At 39.7% G+C, this 25,261-nt stretch overlaps 1 protein-coding gene across 1 annotated transcript; it reads right to left on the reverse strand.

Annotated features, from left to right (window-relative positions):
- Nucleotides 1–921: 921 nt before the first annotated feature.
- Nucleotides 922–4,696, reverse strand: LOC113150765 (Golgi-associated plant pathogenesis-related protein 1-like). Its single transcript, XM_026343446.1, has 6 exons — nucleotides 4,539–4,696; nucleotides 4,359–4,385; nucleotides 3,950–4,159; nucleotides 3,115–3,192; nucleotides 1,727–1,876; nucleotides 922–1,295 (listed from the first exon to the last, which is right to left on the reverse strand). The coding sequence occupies exons 2-6, from the start codon at nucleotides 4,363–4,365 to the stop codon at nucleotides 1,291–1,293; spliced, it is 450 nt and encodes a 149-aa protein (XP_026199231.1). The 5' UTR covers nucleotides 4,366–4,385; nucleotides 4,539–4,696; the 3' UTR covers nucleotides 922–1,290.
- Between the last annotated feature and the right edge of the window lie 20,565 nt (nucleotides 4,697–25,261).

Genomic DNA, 25,261 nt, shown 5'->3' on the forward strand with positions numbered 1-25,261 from the left:
GTATACTGTCTAGTCTAATTCTGTCTAATTCTCATTTATCAAGTATCACTTATTTATGCTCATAAGTCAATTCTGGTGGAAAAACTTTAAATGTTTGCATAACTAAATTGCAAACCCAATTAGAAATAAGTGGACTTTCAAAATTACACTAAACTTTAAAACATATTTTATTTTATTTATTTTAACATTACAATTATTTAGGTATGTTCAATGTTAATTTGAGAGCATGGCAAATACATGATGTTAGTATATCTTTAGCATATGAATACATAGTACAAGTCTTTGTTAGGCTACTGTATGTTTCTATATAAAGTTAATACATACCATGAATACATTATGAATAAGTTGTAAAGGTTAAATCATCTTTCAGGTGGCTATATGACCCAAACGTGGTGTATATTCTATGTGTACATCCTTCGTGTAAATTCATGACAGGGTTACATTTTGAGCAAGATGTTGCTTGGCTGTATGGTGGTGATGCATTCAGACATACTTTGTCTAACTGAAGGTAGAATATTAGTGAACTCCGTTTGTGTTTAACTAAGGCTTCATTCTGAGGTAACTACTGAGTAGAACTGCCACTATTAATGATGTTTAGTAAAACAACCACACTTGAAGAACTTGTGTGAATCAAGCTAAAGTAAACATTTGATTGTATTCTATAGTGTTGTCTGAATGTGGATATTAAAATAGCACATATAACATGTTGTATATGAAATTTCCACACTGATGTACTGACCTTATATTTGATCTCAATACATTCCACAGGATTCTGAATGAAGACAGTTGTATTAGACACAGCATACCTTTTTGTAAACATGGCAACAACCGGAAAATCTTAAAATTATTTAAACTGTCTAACTAGATGGTATCTATTTGATTCAATCATGTGACAAATATGACCCATAAGCTAAAAAACGATCTGGGGAGGATGGAAAATTTTTTATTTTATTTCAAAATGAATATATAGGCTTACTACCTACATAATGGATTACATTTAAGGAAAAAGAGAAACAAGAGTGTAACAATCACTTATTTATCTTACAGCCACCATGTTGCAATTTGTTAAGTAGTGATGCACACCTTTATTACCAGAAATATGTTTAATTACACTGTAAGTTGCAGGCTGTAATAAAAAGCGTTGGCAACATGATTTGAGAATATGTTGACCACAGCAGTGGTCTGTGGGGGGTTTCAGGGATGGTCCAGATCTTCTACAACAGTGTGCCAGTTTTCGTTGGGCTCACTGTAGCCCTCTCAGTGGGAGTGTTACACAAAATGCGCAGCTTTTTACACTGGAAAGTGACAGAAAATATTGGTCAGGCAAGAGTCAAACTGATAAAGCTAATGTATGAGAAACATCTTTGACGCAGAAAACTTTTGAAAATTCTCATGACTGAAAAGTGGCTGCATCTGCATGAGCTTTATATTGTGCAGTGAGCAAAAGATCATTATCATCATTATCTAAAAGCGTTGGCATCAGGTTAAATAAAAAGGTGAAAGGTGTACAGAAAATCTGTGCTGTTAGCTTGATTGTGTTAAGTCAAGCTGAGTCCAGGTCAGCGATGGACGATATACGTAGTCATAAAAATCATACAAGAAAAATCTGCATTACATAGTTGAAATATACTCAGTTACAGTTAAAATGCGTGCAATAAAAAACCTGTAAATGCATTTAATTTCCAGGTCAGACAGTAAAATATTCAAAACTGTGATAAAACTTTACCTAGTGGGAGGACGTTTTTCTCAAAGTATCCCGGCATGTTCATGTTGCCAGCTGGCCGGTACTGGCCAACCACAAAGACCCTATTGCCATCAGTGGCCACACCCACCCCCAGTTCTTTGCTATCTTTCCACACCACCTGAGTAAAATGGCCTGCAGGAAAAAACACAGCAGTATAGTAAGGTAATGTGTTGTTTATATTTGTCTGTATTTTTCAGTATGTTGTGTTAAATGCATAATATTGTACACCTACATTTATAATGCAATTAAAATATAGTTATACAAACTATAACATAGTTGACATAAACATATTTTTATATGAATAATTTCTATTTATTTGCCTTGACTACTAGTGCAGGAAAACCTGCATAAAGATCTCCAGTCAGGATTTAGAGTACATCATAGAACATCATAGAACAGAAACAGCACCGTTTACGCTTCTCTTGGCATCAGACAACAGACTTCTGTCGGTACTCGTCTTGTTAGAGCTTAGTGCCTTCCTTTTTTATAGCTAAATAGTCCCTGTATTCATACCATATGGGCTACTATAATGTTATAATATCCAAATTAATTACTGATCATCTCTCCATTTAATCCAGAATTCTGCAGCCAGTGTTCTGACTGAAATTAGCAAGAGAGATTACATTTCTCTTACATTAGCTTTTCTCCATTGGTTCCCTCTAAAATCTAGAACATGATTTAAAATCTGTCTTCTCACATATAAAGCACTTAATGATTAGGCTCCATCATATCTTAAAGACCACATACCGTATTTCCCAGCAGAACACTTTGCTTCCTTGAATCTGAACCATCTATTCTCTCCTCTCCTCTCCTCTCCTCTCCTCTCCTCTCCCTTTACATGCCACCATTGCATGTAATTACCTTTGTGTCTTCTCTTTACTGTAGTTTTGTTTTCTCCTCTCTGTCTCCCTCTCTTTGTACTTTTCTGCAGATATCCCCAGCCTTGGGGTTATATATTTATACATATATTAGCTGTATATTTCCTATGCACAGTTACTGGCCCTACCAACCTGTCCAGTGTTTTTTCTGCTGCTTGTTGTTGTTGTTCTTTTCTCTAATGTAGGATACCCTCTTCCACTTGCCCCAAACGGTTGAGGCAGATGGCCACCCATCCTGAGTCTGGTTTTGTTGGAGGTTTTCCTCTCCTGTCACTTTAGTGCTGTTTATTAGTGTGATTAGTTGGGTTTCTCTCTATCATTCTATAAGGTATTAACCTTACAGTAAAATGTCTTGAAATTATTTTGTTTGGATTTTACATTATATAAATAAAACTGAATTGAGTTTCAAGCATTAAAAATTTAAGGGATGCAGGTAAACAACCATGTATGAAACATTTCTCTGTGGAACTCATCAGGTGGATTGCATTTTACCAGTATTGCCCCTGAACCCAGAAGAGTTCCAGTTGTAATCCTTGATCTCTTCGTACCAAGAATCTACAGCTTCTTTTCCTGATTCAAGAAAGAAAATATATCAATATGACAATTTAAGCTAACAGTTGGAGTTAAAGATGACTTAAACAGAGTTACATTACAAGCAGATGTAATTTAGGTATCTGACTGACACATCAGAAGGTGGAGTCAGAGTGGAACTGTTTTTTTAAATGAAGTATTGCAATGATGAAGAGAGATTCTTGTAGTAATATAATGGAAATTGTAACTGTAACTAATGTTATTTAGACTTATCACAACCATTAAGTAAACGAGGTGAATTTTTATTTACTAGTTTGGAAACTAAAACAAATAAAGCAATTAAAACAGAACTTTTTTTGATAAATAGATAACACTAATGTGTTAGCTGATATCTATTTATCAAAATTATGATTTCATTCAATTGACAATAACAAGCCTTCATCAAACTTCCTTTTGTGTAACAACAAACCCAACAGCGAGTTTGAAGACAAAATAATGGCTTTGGGGCACTTACTTATTCCTAGTTTAATGCAACACAGTCAGTATGACAGAAGAACAGACTTTAACACTACATCAGAAGAAGTAAGATTTCAGCAGCAAAACCCCAGAACATATTGAATGAAAAACTGCTAATTTGTCAAACTGTTATTTATGACTAGTGTTATTTCTTTGTTTGATACTTCAGATAATCAAAAGATTTTGCTTTAATTAAAGCAAGCAGAAAATTAAATAGAACAAGTTGACAAGATATTGGAAAAGAACGAGGGTGAGGGTTACTGTACAGTACATTACCCACCTGTCAGTTTAAGAGGAGCTGAGCTCCACGAAGTAAAGACGTTCTCTCCATCCTTTGTGTCACTGTGCTCCAGGGTTCCTGTTGCCAGAAGGTGGTCGGCCCATGTCTGAGCTGCAGCAGTCAACTCACTGTTAAGTTCCAGTGCTGGTGTGCCGTGCTTAGCTCTGTAGTCATTGTGGGTTTTTAAAAACTCCTGCTGAAAGCTTACATCTATAGATGAAAATACATTATCAAATGATGAGCTGTTAGTGCTGAGCAGGAACATGTCTTGTGCAATTACAAAGGCTGGCATGTTCAAACATTGTAGATACATACAACATGATTCATGCCTTGCAGTAATATAAATCTGCACAAAGATTATTCAACACCTTCATGTGCAACAAATAAAAAAAAAAAAAACTGCACTTACCTGCCATAGTGTCTGTGGTTATGAGGCCTGACATGAAATAAGAACAGACAAATAAACTGAAAATACAGGAAATGATGACAGGAAAGCTATACTCTGGTGCTCATCCAGATTGTGACACTGATAAGTGTTAACAGCAGACAACAAAAATATCTTCCTCTAACTGTAATTGCCACTACTCACAAAAGACAGGCTGAGTGTTTTCCTGAGGTCTGGAGGAATGTCCTGTAAAGATGCAGTTTCCTTTGGTGTCTTGAAGTCAGTATTTTTATACACGAGCCTGGCCTCTCCCTCCTTCTCTATATGTAGGAGGAGACAGAAAGCCATCCCTCACCTGTGGTTATGTTACTGCACCGCTTATTTGTCTCTACATGCACATGTGCATATTTGCAAGATTTGCAGTAAACATACAATAAGCCTGCAACAGTTTTACAGTGAGATAGAGATGAAGTACATTGTGTGTTGTGTTTTTCTGTGTACAGTTCATGTCTCAGTACATTAAAGCTACCAGTTACAGCAGACCATCTCTGTCCGATAGCAGGGAGGAGGAGGGGTGTTTAGTTTTAAGTTGCTTAAAGTTAGCAGAACAAACAGCCCACTATGAGCCTGGTTCTGCTGGAGGTTTCTTCTTCTAAAGGGAGTTTTTCCTCTCCACTGTTGCCTAAAGCTTGCTCAAATGGGATTGGTGGGTTTTCTATATCATTTTTGTATAATTATACTCTGTGAAGTCTTAAACCTTGCACTGTCCCTTGAGATAACTTCTGTTGTGAATTGACGCTATATAAAAAAACTGAATTGAATTGAACCTTTCGTTGGGTTTTAACAATTCAATTCAAATTATTTGTATAGCACTTTTTACAATTGACATTGTCACAAAGCAGCTTCACACAAGAAAAGAAACTAGGGAAGTTTACACGAACAGTGAATCTGTATGAATCAATAATCAGATTGTCCCTGATGAGCAGGGAAGAAACCTTGAGAGGAACCAGACTCAACAGGGAACCCATCCTCATATGGGTGATTACATGCTGTGTGTTATGCAGCAGGCAGTCACTTAGGAGACATGTACATAGATTCACATCTGTGCAATGGAACACTTTTTCTGTACCTCTGTACCTCATACCTTTGGATACAAAATCCAGCCTTAAGTGAAAAATTAATTTCTGCATTTCTCATTTTGTATCGTATAGTCCGCTCTGCTGCTCTCATTGGTAACGTTAGTTGATTGTTAGTTGAGGTGGTAGTCCTTACATCCTTCAGTAAAATAAACATCAAATCTATGCACAAGAAAAAACAGAATGTAATGCCATAAACAAACCATAACACACGACACTTGTGATGAAGGTGGAGAGTGTTGATAACTTTACTAGGGATTTGGTTATGGAAGTACAAACTGAACACAGTCCACCGGGAAGGCGTCCCTGTAGGTGTTGGTGGTAAGTCAAAGTTGCCATTGGTACCGCTTGGTTGTGTGCTCGCCAATAACTGCTGAAGATTTCATGTTTGCGACAATGGCTCTGTTCAAAAATGTGTTGTGCAGTTGTAAAATGCCTGTGCTGTGGCAAAGACAATGCATAGAGAGTAGTGGATTTTGGAATCGTTGCCAAATGTGTTTTACTTGTGCTCAGTTGCCTCGGGCTTAGGAATTGTTAGAAGCCCAGCAGCCATTTTTTTTACCTATACTGTTGACTTATCAGTGTTCCTCATGCCATTTAGTCCAATGTCATTTTTACTCAATAATAACAAAAGTGTGTACTTGCACACATGACAGTAAGAGCTGGATAAGTTATTTTAATTCCACAATAGCCTGTTTTTTTTTGAGTATTCCAGATAATGTAGTGTGTCAAGAACCTGTCTTGACAAGTCTCAGAGTGTTTATGTTAAGTGTCATTGGTAATTATACTATGTACAGATTCCTTTGTTCATATGAAGGTTTCCTCCCTATAATTTCTAAAGGTTTAAGGGATATTACGATGTGTCAGATATGTCTGTCAAAACAGCTTTAAACTCTTTTGCACTTTACAACTTTACAAATCTTTACAATCATCTAATCCAGGGCGCCGGGGCACCAAGTCATAAATATTATGACTGAATTTTTTTTTATTGCAGCGATACATTTTGTGATTTTGTTTTTTCATCATCATAAAGACAAAAGGTTATTAAATTAATTTGCAAAGGATGCAAAATGTTGATCAAGACACATGGCTGTAAACATTCACTAACAATGTGCATAAAATTATGAACAGAGCAATAGAGCAAGATTAAGCTTATTATTGTGACACAGCATTTGGCTAATGGTTGGTCTGTGGTTGTTTAAGACTAAAATGTCAACAGTGACTGGAATCACGTAATAACAGAGCACATAATGGCATATTGGTAGCAGTGCACAAACACTGAGATATTAACCTCTATATTGATATGCCAAAATGGTTAGCAAACAGTAATGTTACTGCTCCTAACAGAGCATACTAAAATGAATCATCTAATCACTGGATGCTCATGTGCAAGCTATTTTTGAATAAATCTAATGTTACATTTAATAATGCTAATGCAAACATCAGCAAGCAAATACAATCACAATATTATATATATCCCTGTGTAATTATTGGCACATTCATGGATGTCATGTTCCATATACATATATATATATATCAGAAAAAATGTCACATAAAGCAGTGGGTCAGAACAGCTGCATCTGTGTGCACCGCCATGTTCTCATTATGTCCATTGTAAAAGCCACCCACCACCATTACGTGAGAAGAAAGATTTCCAAATGGTGGCACCAATAAAGAAAGAGTCCCTCATTCTAGAGAAATTGTCTGTTCTAATTGTGACCCTAGCAGCATTCCCTAAATGCTTCCAACTTTGTTCATCCACAAAGAAAACCAAGGCCATGTGTGTCCCATTACAGTACATAGTTGAGTTTCCAAATGTAGAATGGGAGGCAGAGCCTTTAGCTACCAAGCCCCTCTCCTGTGGAACCAGCTCCCAGTTCAGGTTCGGGAGCCAGACACCCTCTCTACATTTAAGACTAGACTTAAAACTTTCCTTTTTTAGAAAGCTTATAGTTAGAGATGGATCAGGTGACTCTGAACCATCTCCTAGTTATGCTGATATAGCTTAATCTGCTGGGGGAACTCTACTGATAAACTCCTCTCCTCTCTCCTTTCTCCTGTATCAATGCAAATGCCACCATTGCATGTCATTAACTTTGTGTCTTCTCTCTCTTTTAGTTGTGTTTCCTCCTCTCTGTCTCCCTCTCTCTGTACTTTTCTGCAGGTATCCTCAGCCTGGAGCTGTACATCTCCAGAATCCAGATCATCTGCCCAATGTTCTTGCTGCTTGTTGTTGTCTTATTGCCTGCTGTTCTTTTCTCTCTTCTCTTTCCACTCACCCCAACCGGTCGAGGCAGATGGCCGCCCACTATAAGCCTGGTTCTGCTGGAGGTTTCTTCCTCTAAAGGGAGTTTTTTCTCTCCACTGTTGCCTAAAGGTTGCTCAAATGGGATTGTTGGGTTTTCTCTATAATTTTTTGTATAAATATTTTCTGTAAGGTCTTAAACCTTACACTGTAAAGTGCCTTGAGATAACTTCTGTTGTAAATTGGCACAATACAAATAAAATTGAATTGAATTGAATTGTACTTTTGAAACAGTTTAGCCTGTAAACACAGATATAATGTTATTTGTGAAATGATTAGGTTTTGCCGAAGAGTCTGTCTCAAGGAAGTAAAAAAATAAAAAAAAAGAATTCGTACACTATTTCTAGTATGTATGAATTTCTAGTAGTAATTCTCTGTCCTTAGTCCACTTACACAAAACCTAGAACCTTTTCTAAAATGCAATCTGTGAAGCTGTGGAGGTTGAAAATCCCAGGAAACCTGACAGGATTGTACTATGAAGCAGATTGGATGGATGAAATTGATGAAGGTGAAAAATGTATGGTCATAATGACCTGGCTTATTTAGAATAGAATAGAATAATATAATTATATAATAAGAGCTATATAGCTAATATAAGCTCCACAATACAATACAATACTTGTGAAATAAATTGCATTGCATTATTGAATATATCTATGGATTTATAATAATTTAATTTATATATGCCAGATTTTTTATAATAATAATAATAATAATAATAATGATGATGATGATGATGATGATTATTATTATTATTATACATTTAGTTTAAAGCACCTTTCAAAACACTCAAGGACACTGTACAATCAACAATAAATCAACTCAACAACCAACACAGGACAAAATATTTAGAATGTTAGTTTATGATCAATCACAACCCCAAGAAATAGTTTTTTCTTAAACAGTTTTAACCCAACCCACTTGTGAAAACAAGCTGAAACTTTTATAAGGTGAAAACCCTTGTTGAAACATACATATGCCAACATGGACAAAATTGTTCGTATCCTTCTGTTAAAGAAAGAAAAACACACAACGGTCACACCAAAACAACCACACCGAGACCCCTAAACTGAGGTGATCCAAATCACTTAGCGAACTCTGGTGCGGTCCTCCAGGTGAGAACACGTACCGAACCAAAATGGGCCCAAACGCTATGAATCTCATGATTTGAGGGTGTTGGGTAGTGGGTAGATTTTCCTCTTTTTTGTTTGTCCACCAAAAACATGCTGTCTGATCAATGAAGGACAAAAGTGGAAACGTCAGGAGGAGAAGTGTCTCACAGACACCACGTCTGATGACTCTGTAGGAGATGTAACTTAAAAAAACAATAATCAACGGGATGACCAATCCACGTTAACATTCATTGTGAAATCATCGCCCTACTGTCACACAAACATACAGTAGTCCACAACACTTCACCTTCTTCCTGTATTTACTTTTTCTGTTCACGTGGCAGACAATCTGACCATGAAGCGGAGAGGACATTCTCGCGTAGTTTGAAGTGACATGTTTTGGTATGCCTGGATTTTTCTGTGTGTGAAACGAAACTGAACCAAGGAGAAACTGCTACAAGTTTACAAATGTATCAACTAATTCGGACCAAAGCAAACGAATTAAGGTTTGAAAGCAACCAAAGACTAAGCTTTGTGACACTGGGCAGCACATTTTGCTCCAGAATGCCTTGATAATCCCTGACACCCTGTGCCAGATGGAGCAAAGCAGCCCCAGAACATAACAAAGCCTCCTCCGTGTTTCACTGTAGGTACAGTGTACTTTTCTTTGTATGCTTAATTTTTATGTTTGTGAACATAGAGCTGATGTGACTTGCCAAAACGTTTTGTCTCATCTGTCCAAAGGACATTCTCCCAAAGCTTTGTTGCTTGTCAATATGCATTTTCTATTTTTCTTTACGATTTGCTTTCATCAGTGGAGTCCTCTTCGGTCGTCTTCTATTAAGTCCTCTTTGGCTTAAACAGTGACTGATGGTGTGATCTGACTCCAGTGTACCTTGACCTTGAATATTACATCTAATTTCTATGTAAGTTATTCTTGGTTCTTTAGTTACTATTTGTATTTTCTGTCTTTTCAATTTCAGTGTTACTCTTATAGTCACCGCCTGGGAAGTTGGCTACAGTTCCACGGACTCTAAACTTCTGAATAATATGAACAACTGTAGTCACAGGAACATCAAGCTGCTTGGAGATGGTCTACAGCCTTTATCTTTAACATGTCTATCTTTTCTTCTAATCTCCTGAGACAACTCTGTCTTTAGTTTTCTGTGGTCCATGTTCAGTGTAGTACACACAATGATACCAAACAGCACAGTGATCACATTTCACCGTTTAATTAGGCAGACTGACTGATTACAAGTTTGAATACACCTGTGAAGCCAATTACAGAACACACTTTAGTTTAACATGTCCATATGGTCAAGTCAAGAAGCTTTATTATCATTCCAACCATATATAGCTGAAACAGTACATAATGAAATGAGACAACGTTTCTCCAGAACCATGGTGCTACATAAGACGGTAACAAGACAGAACATGGAGCTGAGGACTGCTAAGTTGTCCTAGCCACATAAAGTGAATCCTGTGCAACCTAGTGCCAACAGTGCAAGAACACAAACAGAAAGTGCAGACAGACATCTGAAGACAGTGCAAAACAGAACACAAAACAGCAGAGACCGAACTGAAATGTACAATGTACATCTGATGTACTGTAAAAACGATGGTGGAAATGATATGCAAGAACAGCAACAGTCTGGTTGTGAGGGCCCGGATGCTCTGGAACCTCTTCCCTGATGGCAGAAGTGTGAAGATTGGGTGTGATGGGTGGGTGGGGTCGTCCACAATGCAGGTAGCTTTGCAGATGCAGCGTGTGGTGTAAATGTCCTTGATGGAGGGGCGAGAAACTCCAATGATCTTTTCAGCTGTCCTCACTATTCGCTGTAGGGTCTTGCGATCCGAAATGGTGCAGTTCCCAAACCAGGCAGTGATGCAGCCTCTCAGGATCCTCTCAATGGTTCCCCTGTAAAATGTAGTCAGGATGGGCGCAGATGGGCTTTCCTCAGCTTCCTCAAGAAGTAGAGATGCTGCTGGGCCTTTTTGCTGATGGAGCGGGTGAGGTTCTCCTCCAGTTGAACACCAAGAAATTTTGTGCTCTTGATGATCTACACTGACGCTCCATCGATGATCAGTGGAGAGTGGCCACTCTGTGCTCTTCTAAAGTCAACAACCATCTCTTTAGTTTTCCCAATGTTCAGAGACAGGTTGTTTGGCTTGCACCAGGCTGAGAGCTGATGTACCTCCTCTCTGTACGCTGACTCGTCGTTCTTGCTGATGAGACCCACCACAGTCGTGTCATCAGCGAACTTGATGATCTGATTCGAGCTGTGCATCGCTACACAGTCGTGAGTCAGCAGAGTGAACAGCAGTGGACTGAGCACACAGCCCTGAGGGGCCCCAGTGCTCAGTGTTGTGGTGCTGGAGACGCTGTTCCCGATCCAGACTGACTGGGGTCTCCCATCCTAGGAATCATTCGGACGATATGCAAACTGCAGAGGGTCCAGTGAGGGTGGAAGCTGGGACTTGATGTGCCTCATGACCAGCCTCTCGAAGCACTTCATGATGATGGGTGTGAGTGCAACAGGGCGGTAGCCATTGAGGCAGGAGACAATAGACGTCTTTTCGGCACTGGCACGATGGTCGTTGACTTGAGGCTGGTAGGAACAACGGCGCTGCTCAGGGAGATGTTGAAGATGTCAGTGAAGACATCCACCAGCTGTTCTGCACATTCCCTGGGCACCCTGCTCAAATTATTTTACATCTTTTCTAGCAAAGTGAATAACATTTCCAAGCAAGTCATATTGTGCCATGAGAAGTACACATATTTAGAATAGCTAAATTATGTTTATGCAGGGATGTCTAAATTTCTTAGAGAGAAAAATACATTCATTTTATTCTTTTTTAACTAAAATGTATGTAGTGTATACAGTATAAACTATACTACATTTAACATTATATAAATATACCTCCTCTAGAAGAGGTAGTCTTCTAGGTGGAGGTAGGTGGAAATAAACAGTAATTAACTGCTAAATGTTTGGCCAGTATTTTACTGTTACAGTACACAATACAGTATACAGCTTTTAGCTGTCTTTACAAAAACCGTACCAAACTGTAAGTTTTAGCTACATTAAAGCACTGATAATTTTACAGTAAAATAATGGCAACTGTGCTGCCAGTTCTTCAGTTCAGTACTGTTTTTAACAGGAATGGTGTCTGCCTCCAGAACCTGAACTGGGAGCTGGTTCCACAGGAGAGGAGCTTGATAGCTAAAGACTCTGCCTCCCATTCTACATTTGGAAACTCTAGGAACCACAAGTAAACCTGCAGTCTGAGAACGTAGAGTTCTGCTTGGAAGATATGGAACTATGAGGTGTTTATGATAAGATGGAGCCTGATTATGAAGGCATTTATAAGTGAGGAGAAGAATTTTAAATTCAATTCTGAATTTTACAGGGAGCCAATGGAGGGAAGCTAACGTAGGAGAAATATGATCTCTCTTGCTAATTCCAGTCAGAACTCCAGATTTCCAGAATTTTGGATGAACTGGAGGCTTTTTAATGAGTTATTGGGACATCCTATTAATAGTGAATTATAATAGTCAAGTCTGGAAGTAACAAATGCATGGACTAGTTTTTCAGCATACAATAACTCCTCTTTTAATGTGAATCCCAACTATGAACTGGACTCACTGTTCCCATAATTTTATATGTCATGCATATACAAGAAAATGCATGTCATCTTTACCTCACTGAAATCTGTTAGCTTTACAAAGAGTAGTGTCATTGAAAAAATGACAGTTAACTAACAGTTAACTGTACAGTTAATTAACTGTAATGACAGTAACCCATTGCTCGAACTGTTGATTAGTCTTATTTCCTTGGAAAGAAAGTCCAATAGTCATAGAGGGTGTCACAACTGTCTGCAGAGTGAACTGCAAGTTAGTGAGAGTGTAACAAACATAACCCTGCTTTCAAGTTGGAGTACTGTTTGTCCAGTCTGAGATATGGGCATGGGGAGACTGCTATCTGGGACATATCAAGATAGAGTTAAAATGAAATCAAAGCGGTACCAACTAGAGATAGTCAGGCTCATCTCTACGCGGTGAGAGACAGCAGGCTGGATTTCTGTGCTAGTCATAGCTTGACCATAACAAATATCACGTTCAAGCATAGATTGGTAGATCGATAATCAACTGATTATATAATTTGCTTGCTCAAATGGGATTGTTGGGTTTGCTCTATAATTTTTTGTATAAATATTTTCTGTAAGGTCTTAAACCTTACACTGTAAAGTGCCTTCAGATACCTTCTGTTGTAAATTGGCGCTATACAAATAAACTGAATTGAAATTGAATCATTTGACCTCCAACCGTACGTCTTGGACACTCTGGTGAATAGAGGGACTGAGCTTTCAACTGGTCACCACCTGGTGGTGAGCCGGAGCTGGTGGTGGGGGAGAAAGCTGGACAGACTTGGCAGACCCAAACATATTATTAGGGGTAGAGGGATCTTCAACTCCCACCTCCGTGAGAGCTGCAACCAGATCCTGAGGGATGTTGGGGACATTGTCTGAATGGAAAATGTTCTCCGCCTGCATTGTTGATGCGGCTGCTTGGAGTTGTAGACGAAAGGTCTCTGGTGCCTGTTGTGGTGGACAGGAAGTAAGGGAAGGAGTCTTACTGGAACTGGTTGGCCTGTCGGACTCCTGAGGCAGCTGATGGGTATTGGCCGGCCAAATCCGAGTGAGAGTGAGATATTTGGTAAGCTCTTCGGTGGCAAGGCACCAGGGGAGAGAGGGGGAAGAGATTTGCCCTGAGTACTTTCAGTCTCTGGATACTGTGGGGTTGTCATTGCTGATACACCTTTGCAGCATTGTGTAGCGATCGGAGATTATATATATATATATATATATATATATATATATATATATATATATATATATATATATTTATATATATATATATATATATATATATATATATATATTTATATGTCCTTCAACTCCTCAGAACAAAAGTTCAAGACTGGACCTAATGATAGATTTACATTCAGTTAGATGAGTGGAAACATCCATTTCAACTACCATTCCAAGTTGACAAAGCAGAAATATCCAATCAGCAGTTGATTATATCTCTCCTTTAAAGCTTGATGATTAGCACCTGTATCACACTATATAACACAAGTATTTTTAGAGACTCATTCCTGTCACCAGCCAATTTTAATATTTCTGTTTACTCTGACTTTGCTTACTGAAGTTTACCTCAAATAGTAAGATTCATACTTAAGGAATGATAATAATAATAAACAGACTGGGTGTGTCTATGTATGTCTCTAATTACTTAGTGCACCTGAGGGTGAAGCAATCAAAACCACTTGGTTGATAATGAAATGATGCATAGTTCTGATCTAAGAGTTGCTTGTTATCTAGCTGTTTATGCCTGGCTGACGTTTGCCTTGCTGGCTAGTATTAGTAAGGTAAATGGGGGAAAGGAAATAGTGAGAAATTCGGGAGGAAAAGTGGGGAAGGAGAAAAAGTGGGAAGAACCAATGAGTGACAGACATGGAAGAAGAAAAAGTAAATAAAAAGTAGATAAAATAGCAAACATCTGTCAGCATAGGGTTAAATGGCTTCAGGTAATGGTGTATTCATGTAGGGCTTAAGTACTCCTTCTTTGCACTGTGCAAACACAGTGGAAAGAAAATCATTCATTTTCAGACTGAACACAGGAATACATTTGATTCTGAACATAACTTGTGTTGTGATAAATTTAAATCTACTAAATTCTGTAAAGTCCCCAGTGTGTTATGCAATTTTGAATAGCATAGATACTTGCTTTTCGGTATGACAGGCACATTTTGGATTCAGGGACTTTTTTTAACCTCCAAAGCCTCTGTAGGAGCAGTTATCCCCCTTTGTATGCAAAGAAGAATCAGTTTGCAATTACATTGCAGGCTGTTTCATTTAATTGGAGATATTGCCAGTTTCGGCCATGTGCCATACCATTAGTGGCTCACATGTATATATATATATATATTTGCACCTCAATTTTCAGCAGTCGGTCCTGCCCGAGTTCACCCTTGTTGCACAGTATATCAGAGAGATTTTATAATGGGTAAAGCAGTAACAATTATGCACTAGTTTTTCTTAAACATTTCAGCTTGTGTTTCAGCATAGCCTATTGATTTGGGAATTTCAGAACACTGCCTTCTGTGATAATAATTAGTTTTGTGGTGAAAAATTTGGTAAATTGACCTGGGTAATATGATCGCATCAGTTTCCAACCAATTTAGACACAGATGGTTATGTTCTAAAGTACAAATACACACAGCCACACCTCAAACATACACATCTGAAGCTAAATTCAGCTAGCCTTACCATTTACCATCCAGATCACTGAGAAAATGAAAGAGTAATAATGTCTTTCTTTGGTTGTGATGGCCACTCTCGCTGCCACACAGCTGACTTTATATTCTTTAAATTATGTTGGCGGTAACCACCTCATTAAGTTTATACGTTAAGGAAGTAGAGAAAGAAAACAGCCGTAGTTCTAAGTTCTAATATACTCAGTTTATTTTGAATGGTTGCCAGTACATTAGTTTCTATCTGTATCTTTTGTACAGTCATACTTATGTTTGTTTAATAATTCTTGTTATATATCTTTGAGTTACCAAGGCTAAGGCTGCCACTGCTAGTTGCTGTTGCTGCTGGACAGTCATCTTCTTAACTCTTGAACCATTATTACTATTAGTTATTACTTGTCACTTTAAAAAGTTTTTTAAAACTATGAAACTGTGCAAGGAACTGTTCAATACAACTGCATACTACAAGTGGTTTGATTCCCGGCTGCCATGTCACATGCCAAAGTGTCCTTGGGCTGATACTGAAACCCAAGTTGCCCCTGGTGAGTCAGATCAGCTGCATAGCAGCTCTGCCATCAGTGTGTGAGTGCGTGTGTGTGCGAATGAATGAATGAGATGCAGTGTAAAGCACTATGAGTACCAGTTAGGTAGAAAAGTGCTATTAAAATGCAGACCATTTAGCTGGACCATGGTGCAACTGTGTGTATGTCTTATTCTATTCTATTGATTTTAATTTTTAATTTTTTACTTGTTGCAACAGGCCAATCTGTTCATACTCATACAGGCCAAAGGGAGCTGCTCGCTAAATCAGAAGTCCACACAGAAGGCAGATAAGGTTCAGTTTATAGGCTTTTAGGGACAGGGTGGTACCTCTCTTGGCTAGGGTGTGTTTCTGATGTTTTGTGCACCTCTGTAGTAGGCTTGTCATTTCCCTCTGATGATGGGGTCACTACACCTCCCTCTAATGACAAAGCAGGATGTCATTTATCAGTAGCACTTTCAAGTGTAATTCCTGCTTGCTTTACAGCACCCTCCACAACATCTAGCATCACACTCTTCAGAACCAGCTGCTGTTCTCCTCGTATATGTGCTGTATCCACCTCAGACAGTTGGGCCAGCGCTTGGCACTAAGGGACCTCTACTGGGTATGGGCTGGGATTGAAGATTTTGACAAGTACTCACTGTCAGAGAGTTGCTCAGTAACTACATAGCAGAATTGATTAGCAGCCCCTCTCTGTCCACAGAAAAGAGGATGAGAACCTGTGGGTACCGTGTGTGCAGCTGACATATGATGCTGAGCAAATGGTCGCACACAGCAGTAGTGGCTGAGCGAAGGATGTAAACAGTCAACACCAACACGTGAAAACTCACACGAGCTGTAATCAGGCTGAGCGCTAACTGCTAGTAGTTCGATTTCCCTGTTACAGAGTTGTTCTTTAACAGTGATGTGCAAGTTCACACTTTTCACATTTCAAGTGTCTTCTTCTTCTTCTCTTTCGGCTTTTCCCATCAGGGGTCGCCACAGCGAATCATCCTTTTCCACCTTACTCTATCATGAACATCTTCTACCCTAACACTAGCTAACCTCATGTCCTCTGTTATAACATCCATATATCTCCTCTTTGGTCGTCCTCTTGTCCTCCTGCCTGGCAGCTCCATCTCCAACATCCTTCTACCAATATACTCACTATCCCTCCTCTGAACATGTCCAAACCACCTCAGTCTGGCCTCTCTGACTTTGTTGCTAACACATGCAACGTGAGCCGTCCCTCTGATGTGCTCGTTCATATTCTGTCTAACCTGGTCACTCCTAAGGAGAACCTCAACATCTTCATCTCTGCTACCTCCATCTCAGCCTCTTGTCTCTTTCTCACTGCTACCGTCTCTAACCCATAGAGCAGAGCTGGTCTCACCACTGTCTTGTAGACCTTTCCTTTGAGTCTTGCTGACACTCTTCTGTCACACAACACTCCTGACACTTTCCTCCACCCGCTCCAACCTGCCTGCACTCGCCTCTTCACCTCTTTTCCACACTCCCCATCACACTGAACTGTTGAACCCAAGTACTTAAACTCCTGTACCTTCTTCACCTCCGCCCCCTGTAACCTAACGCTTCTACCTTGATCCCTCTCGTTCAGACACATGTATTCTGTCTTACTACGACTTACTTTCATGCCTCTTCTTTCCAGAGCAAACCTCCACCTTTCCAGCTGTTCCTCCACCTGCTCTCTACTCTCACTGCAAATCACAATATCATCCGCAAACATCATTGTCCAGGGAGATTCCTGTCTGACCTCATCTGTCAGCCTGTCCATCAGCATAGCAAACAAGAAGGGACTCAAAGCTGATCCTTGGTGTAGTCCCACCCACACCTTGAACTCCTCTGTCTGACCTACAGCACATCTCACCACCGTCATACTTCTCTCATACATGTCCTGAACTACTCTGACGTACTTCTCTGCCACTCCCGACGACCTCATACAGTACCACAGCTCCTCCCTCGGCACCCTGTCATACGTCTTCTCTAAATCTACAAAGACACAATGCAGCTCCTTCTGACCATCTCTGTACTTTTCCATCAACATTCTCAAAGCAAAAATGGCATCAGTGGTGCTCTTACGGGGCATGAAACCATACTGCTGCTCACAAATCTCCACCTTCTTCCTAAGCCTGGCTTCCACTACTCTTTCCCACAGCTTCATTGTGTGGCTCATCAACTTAATTCCTCTATAGTTGCTGCAGTTCTGCGTGTCACCCTTGTTCTTAAAGATCGGAACCAGAACACTTCTCCTCCATTCCTCAGGCATCTTCTCACTCTCTAGAATCCTATTGAACAAACTGGTTAGAAACTCCACTGCTGTCTCTCCTAAGCACTTCCACACCTCCACAGGTACGTCATCAGGACCAACAGCCTTTCCACTCTTCATCCTTTTCAGAGCCTTCCTAACCTCATCCTTTCCAATCTCTGCTATTTCCTGCTCCACAACATCCACATCTCCCTGCCTTCTTTCCCTGTCATTTTCCTCGTTCATCAGCTCCTCAAAATACTCCTTCCATCTTTTCTGCACACTCTCCTGGGTTGTTAGCACCTTTCCATCTCTGTCCTTAATCACCCTTACCTGTTGCACATCCTTCCCATCTCTATCTCTCTGTCTGGCTAGCCTGTACAAGTCCTTCTCTCCTTCCTTTGTGTCTAACCTGTCATACAGCTCATCGTAAGCTTTCTGTTTGGCCTTTGCCACCTCCCTCTTCACTCTACGCTGCGCTTCCTTGTACTCCTGTCTACTTTCCTCAGTCCTTTCTACATCCCACTTTCTTCTAGCCAACCTCTTCCTCTGGACACATTCCTGTACTTCCTCATTCCACCACCAAGTGTCTTTACCTTCTTTCCTCTTTCCAGATGACACACCTAGCACCTTCCTACCTGTTTCCCTGATAACCTCTGCTGTAGTTTCCCAGTCATCTGGAAGCTCATCCTGACCACCCAGAACCTGTCTCAACTTCTGCCTGAATTCCTCACAAGTTTCTTCATTCTTTACCTTCCACCACTTGGTCTTCTTCTCTGTCTTCCCTCTCTTCTTCTTCCTAACCTCCAGAGTCATCTTACACACCACCATGCGGTGCTGTCTGGCTACACTCTCTCCTACCACCACTTTGCAGTCACTAACCTCTCTCAAATGACCTCGTCTACATAGGATGTAGTCCACCTGCGTACTCCTTCCTCCACTTCTGTATGTCACTCTATGTTCCTCTCGCTTCTGGAAGTAGGTGTTGACTACAGCCATTTCCATCCTCTTAGTAAAGTCCACCACCATCTGTCCTTCCAGATTCCTTTCCTTCACACCAAACCTGCCCATGACCTCCTCATCACCTCTGTTGCCCTCACCAACATGCCCATTGAAGTCTGCTCCAACAACAACTCTCTCTCCTCTGGGGATACTCTCTATGACCTCATCAAACTCACTCCAGAATCTCTCCTTCTCTTCTAACTCACAGCCAACCTGTGGAGCATACCCACTGACTACATTCATCATCACCCCTTCAATTTCTAGCTATATGCTCATCACCCTGTCTGAGACTCTTTTCACCTCTAGAACACTGTTTACAAACTCCCCCTTCAGGATCACTCCTACCCCGTTTCTCTTCCTATCCACACCATGGTAGAACAGTTTGTATCCTCCTCCGATACTACGTGCCTTGCTGCCCTTCCACCTTGTCTCCTGCACACACAGAACATCTACCTTCCTTCTCTCCATCATGTCTGCCAGCTCTCTGCCTTTCCCTGTCATTGTGCCAACGTTAAGAGTCCCTATTCTCAAACCTATGCTCCTGCCTTTTCCCTTCTCTCTCTGACCACGAACCCTTCTGCCTCCCCTCTTTCTTCGACCAACAGTAGTCAAATTTCCACCGGCACCCTGTAGGTTAACAGCACCGGTGGCGGTCGTTGTGAACCCGGGCCTCGACCGATCCGGTATGAAAGTGTCATTGATGATTCGCATGGTTATTTTGGCAATTTTTACGCCGGATGCCCTTCCTGACGCAACCCTCTCTATTTATCCGGGCTTGGGACCGGCACAGAAGTAACTGGCTTGCAACCCCTGTGGCTAGATTTTTTCACATTTCAAGTGTACCTTTAACAATCAGATTCAAAAGTCAAGATTCAGTCATTTTTGGGGCTTTAATAATTAACAGTGGGTAAAAATTTTTTTCAAAACTAATATCCAGCTATGGGCATGTAAAAATGACAAAGATTACAATGAAAACAAAATAAAATAAAAAAAAGTAAATTTTTTTGTCTTAACTAGTGCAATTTTGTCACACATGATTAACATTCTGTAACTGAGAACTCTAACTGCTAACTGACAGCATCTGAATTTTCAGATTGATGATTAGCCTCCATAAAAAAGGATGAGTTTGGTCAACTGTCTGCAAGTAATGTTGTTACATTATGCCTTTTCACAGTCCTCCTCTTGCAGAGGGACAATTTTTTACTAGTACATGTATATGGTTCATTTCAAGACATGTCAAACATGGCTTTCAAATTGCGGAAAAAGATCTTTCTTAACACAATCTGCAAGATCCTCAGTTACAATAGTTTGGGTGATTTCAGTGTTTTGATCCTCCTTTGAATGCACAGACACCATATATGGTTGGCTTCTTTTTTGTTGTACTGTACCTTTAACCCACAGAGCATATGTTCTGCCTGCTTCAAGATGGTCTCAGAACAGACTTTGGTTTTAGGCTTTGTAACCTTGTCTCTGCTGTTGCATCAAAGGCAGCATCTACTACATGCACAAACTGCACAGTTGCAGCACAGCCCTTGAACTCTTCCAAATATAAGCCTTGCTCATAGAACTCCATGACATCTGCAACACTGCTTTTGAAGACATGTGCTTCCAGGTGGACTTTCATATTCTACACTGTAGATGAGCCATCTTCAACTTAATGCCAAGTTGCAGACCTTCTCACTTGTGAAGTTTATTGAGAGCCTCAAAATACTTGCTGAATTTTCCACAAAAGTATTGTGAAGTTTTAGCATGCAACATACATCAAGCATCACATATACTTTCTGTGTGGGGTCATCAGGATGCAACAAGTATGACTTTATGTCAGTGATATTTAGGTCAGCACCATGTTCTTTTATCATGGCCAGATTGCTGTTCGGTGCATCACTTCCCAACCTCATTAATCCTACTAACATTCATTACATCTCTGATGACATTGGCCTCCTCTAATCCATTCATTGGAAGTTTACAGGAATTATTGATGGCTACAACCCTGAGAACCAAGGCCTGGGTGGCCAGTGTGTTGTCAATACCACCGGTGCCTATATGCACACAAACACTGAATTGGTTTCCTGCAAACTCTGTCATCTTAAGAATGAACATTTTATGCATCATATGAGCACACATGTTTCTTTTCATTGCTTTTTAGTATAGTGGAAGAGGTTATTCCAGGATCTGCTAAGATGCTGCTGCACCAAACGCCAATAGTGTGACTGTGCCTTTATGAAAAGCTTGACATATTTTATTGCCATGTCAGATGATCATATTGGAATCAGTGAAGATGTCAATGCTGTAATTGGCAGGAGATGTCAAACCAGCCTCCCTTTTTTCAGCTGGTGAATCTTTGTCCCCTGACACTACACTTCACTACTCATTTATAACCACAAGATAAATGTAGAGTAATTTACCTCTCTGTCATTACTCACCAAAATTATAACCTACATGTCAAAGAGGACATCACTAGATGACTTGGAAAGGAGAAAATTGTGGGCAGTCACTATTTTCTAAATAGTGACTGCCCATAGACATAAACACAACCAATACATTTTAATGTTGCAGTGTGTCCGTATTTGTAAATAGGCAGACAATAGTGAAATATAGCCATAATAATTTTATTAGTGTCATGATCCTGGGTCTGGTACCTCCTCCTCAGTTCCTTAAGTTAATTGTTCCCAGCTTCAGGCAGTCACCATGATCACTCTCACCTGTTTCATTGTTCCTGGTTCTCATTAAAACCCTCCCTTGTCTCCTTCATCTTTGCCAGATTGTCTGACTCCATTCATACTCTACAGTTTTCTGTTACATTAGCTTTTATCATTGCCTTGCCGTGTTTGAATCAATTATTTGCCTTAAACTTCCTGCTCGTATTATTGACCCCTTCTCACCCTGACTCTACCTTGATCTTGGATTATCTCGGACACCCCACACTGCCGGTTGTCGAATTCAAACTGGACCTTGACTTCCCCCTTTTCCCGAAACTTGGAATAGTGTATGTGAGATAGTTTATGCTTGCAGTTTCTGCAGTGTTTTTGTCATAGTTTGTTATAATTTTTTCCCCTTATGCAAACATCTTTAGCAGAGGACTCTTTTTGTTCTTAATCTATTTTATACTTTTTGTCGCCTTTTCCCGTCACATGGGAGACGCCCACTCCTCTTCCTGCCTAGAGGGTATTTTTGCCGTTCTCCCGAACCAAGTAAGTCAAGAACATCCAGGCAATCCATATCTGCTCCTGGTCCTATCACTCACCAGTTTTCTCTTTCATAGATCCTCTTTGCTTACATGCCCAGACTCGGCTGCAGCATCCATTTTTTATTTATTTATTTACTGTACAATTTTTACTTTTGTCGCTGGTGTTAAGCATTTTAACTGGGTCCTACACGTATCGATGATTGTTGTTGATGTAAGTTTACATCATATAAAATAATTCAAATTTGACCACTTTTACATGGTGGTAAACGGGGACTCTGTGTTTCATTAAAGTGAATGTTATGTAGTGCTAACTAGCCCCTTTTTTTTAAATACTTATAATTTTATGTTTGAAGTTTACATAATAGCATATAAGTATAGTATAGATTATCTTTCCAGTCACATATCATTTAACATATAATTTAAAATGCATTAAATAATTTTAACAATTAGTGATTGTGCTGTAAAAGCCTATTTTCAGTATATGCTCTATTACTTGATGTAGGTCATATGGAATTCACTTATTTTATTTACTTTTCAATAACAGTTAAAACACAAAGTTTACAATTATATAATCACCCTCACTATAGAGGAATGAGAGAAATCAGAAGTAAAAGTAGTTAGAGCACCATATGATTTAGAAAAAAGTATTAAATTTAATGTTATCAAGCAACATCATTTACAAAATAAATAAAAATTTGATCTCTTGGCACCAATAGCACCAATATACTTTATCTAGCTCCTCCTCCCAGCCAAATGGTTTTGGACCAACGACACCATTCCCACTAAACTCTCCAGAGGGTCAGACTGCACTGCCGAACGTCTGTCTCTCGTCTTCTTTCCTGGGTTGTGTGACCTAAAGAAAAATAAATGTTAGTTTACTGACTATGTATTACGGGCCTGAATGTCTTTTTAATTCATTCTTCTGTGGCTGGGATGGGAACCAGCATGTAGAGTACAGAAAGTGGTTGCCAAGCTGATGTCTTCAGCTTAGCAACTGCTGCCAAGCTGCTGCCCTCTGTCTCTTCTGGCCAGAGCTTGGGCTTCCATCTTGGAGGCAAAGTCATCCAACTCCTTGATGACATTTGACATCAGCATCGACGTACTAATTAGTCAAACAGTGACTGATGGTGTGATCTGATGCTGATGTACCTTAAACTTGGGTTTCACTTTTAATGTCTTTGATTTGATTTGACATTGATTGTTTTATCTGTTCATTTAATTTGTCATTAACTGTCCTCTTGTGGCCACGTCCAGGTTGGCTACAGTCCTGTGGACCTTAAAAAGTAATATGTGCAACAAGTCACTGGAACGTCAAGCTGCTTGCAATTGGTCTACAGCCTTTACCTTTTAACACGTTTGTCACAGACACCTGTGATGCTAAACAGGACACTTTAGTTTAACATGTCCCTATGGTCAAATTATTTAACATCTTTTCTAGGGGTGGCATCATTTTTGTCCAATTTAGAAGACAGAAGACAATTTGAAACCAACTATTCATTTTTCATTCACCCAAAAGTATTGGAAAATCTGATTGACAGCATTGTTGCTGTTGTATGAATCTGGCCTTAGATCAAAAAAAGATTAAACCTACAGGCAGTAAAATAATTGGGCTTCAGGGCCATGCAGATGACAGAGTGAGAGGGGGATTTCTTGGAACCAGACATGAAGCAGACTGGTACAAAGCCTGAGGAAGACAATTTTCATGGGTTATCCTTAGAAAAGGAGAGCAAGTTGTCTGCCATCAGCTGTCCAACAAAAGATGCAGAAGTCCTGAATGGTCTTGTGGTTACCTGTTACGAACTAATGAACGAGACAATAGAAATCCCACTGCACTGACGCAGGTAAAATACATACCACACACTAATTATGAAAACAAAGTACCATACCATTTAAAGTACCAGTTCGCAGGAAGTCCTGAGAATCAACAACATAATCATTTATAAATGAAAACAGAGCTATTCCACAACTTTCTTTGTTCCTAAATGATAAAATGTTAAAAGTTAATGTAAAAAAAAAAAAAAGTCTTGCATGAATGGATTACCCCGAAACGGTTCTTCCCAGAGCCCTTAAATGTTTTTCTCCTTGACGTAGATATTTTGCTTGCCTTGTACCTCACTTTGTCTGCCAAAAGACTTGCTTTCTTGGAATAAAAGGTTTTTTGGTGTAGTGGATTGATGGCTGTTTTCAACCACTGGGGGACATGTTCAGGAAGGGGTTTGGAATTCTTCAGGGAAAGCTCACTTGGACCCCTGAAGGTCATGTAGCATTTAAGAGCATTAACCATTGCTGCAGCAGGCTGTAGCTTTAACTCTCACAGACTATGAGAAACCTACTATGTTGTCTTTCTGACTGAATAAGATTGTCCTCTAGGTTTCTCCTATATTTTGCCGCTTCATCTTACCCTCTACCTTTACAAGTCTTCCAGAGCCGGCTGCCTAGAAGCATCCCCACAGCATGATTCTGCCACCACCGTGTTTCACAGTGGGGATGGTGTGTTTGTGGAGATGTGCAGTGTTTGCTGTGTGCCAAACATAGCGTCTTGTTTCATCCTAGCCTTCTGCCTTTTTGTTGTTTGAGGAGATTTACAATACTTGAGAAAACATCAATCAGCATCACCCTTCTCTCCTCATCTATACTTATACAGTGGCAAGAAAAAGTATGTACACTTTTTGGAAGTTGTAGTTTTCTGCATTAATTTGTCATCTTCATCTAAGTCAAGTGTAATAACAAATGTGATGTGCCTAAAATAACAACACAAACATTTCTGATTTTTCATCCTTTATTGAGAATAACCACAAACCAAAAACCTGTATTGTGCTATGACCTCAATAAAGCTAACTGAAGTCAGGTCCTAGCATACCTGGAAAAATTAGGCTAGGAGGACTTGCATGAGGACCCCTACTGGAGGTAGGCCACAGCTGGGATTCAAATTCCAGATTCCTGTATAGAAAGCAGAAATCTTACCACTGCACTATCCAGACACTCCAGTACAGTTCCCAATACCCATAGAAAAGAAAAACTCCCAATCCATAGTTAAGTGTTTGGTCAGTGCAGCTCTGATGTCATCTGAAAGAACAGTTATTCT

This window comes from Anabas testudineus, chromosome 9 (genome assembly GCF_900324465.2).
Source record: "Anabas testudineus chromosome 9, fAnaTes1.2, whole genome shotgun sequence".
Lineage (NCBI taxonomy): Eukaryota > Metazoa > Chordata > Actinopteri > Anabantiformes > Anabantidae > Anabas > Anabas testudineus.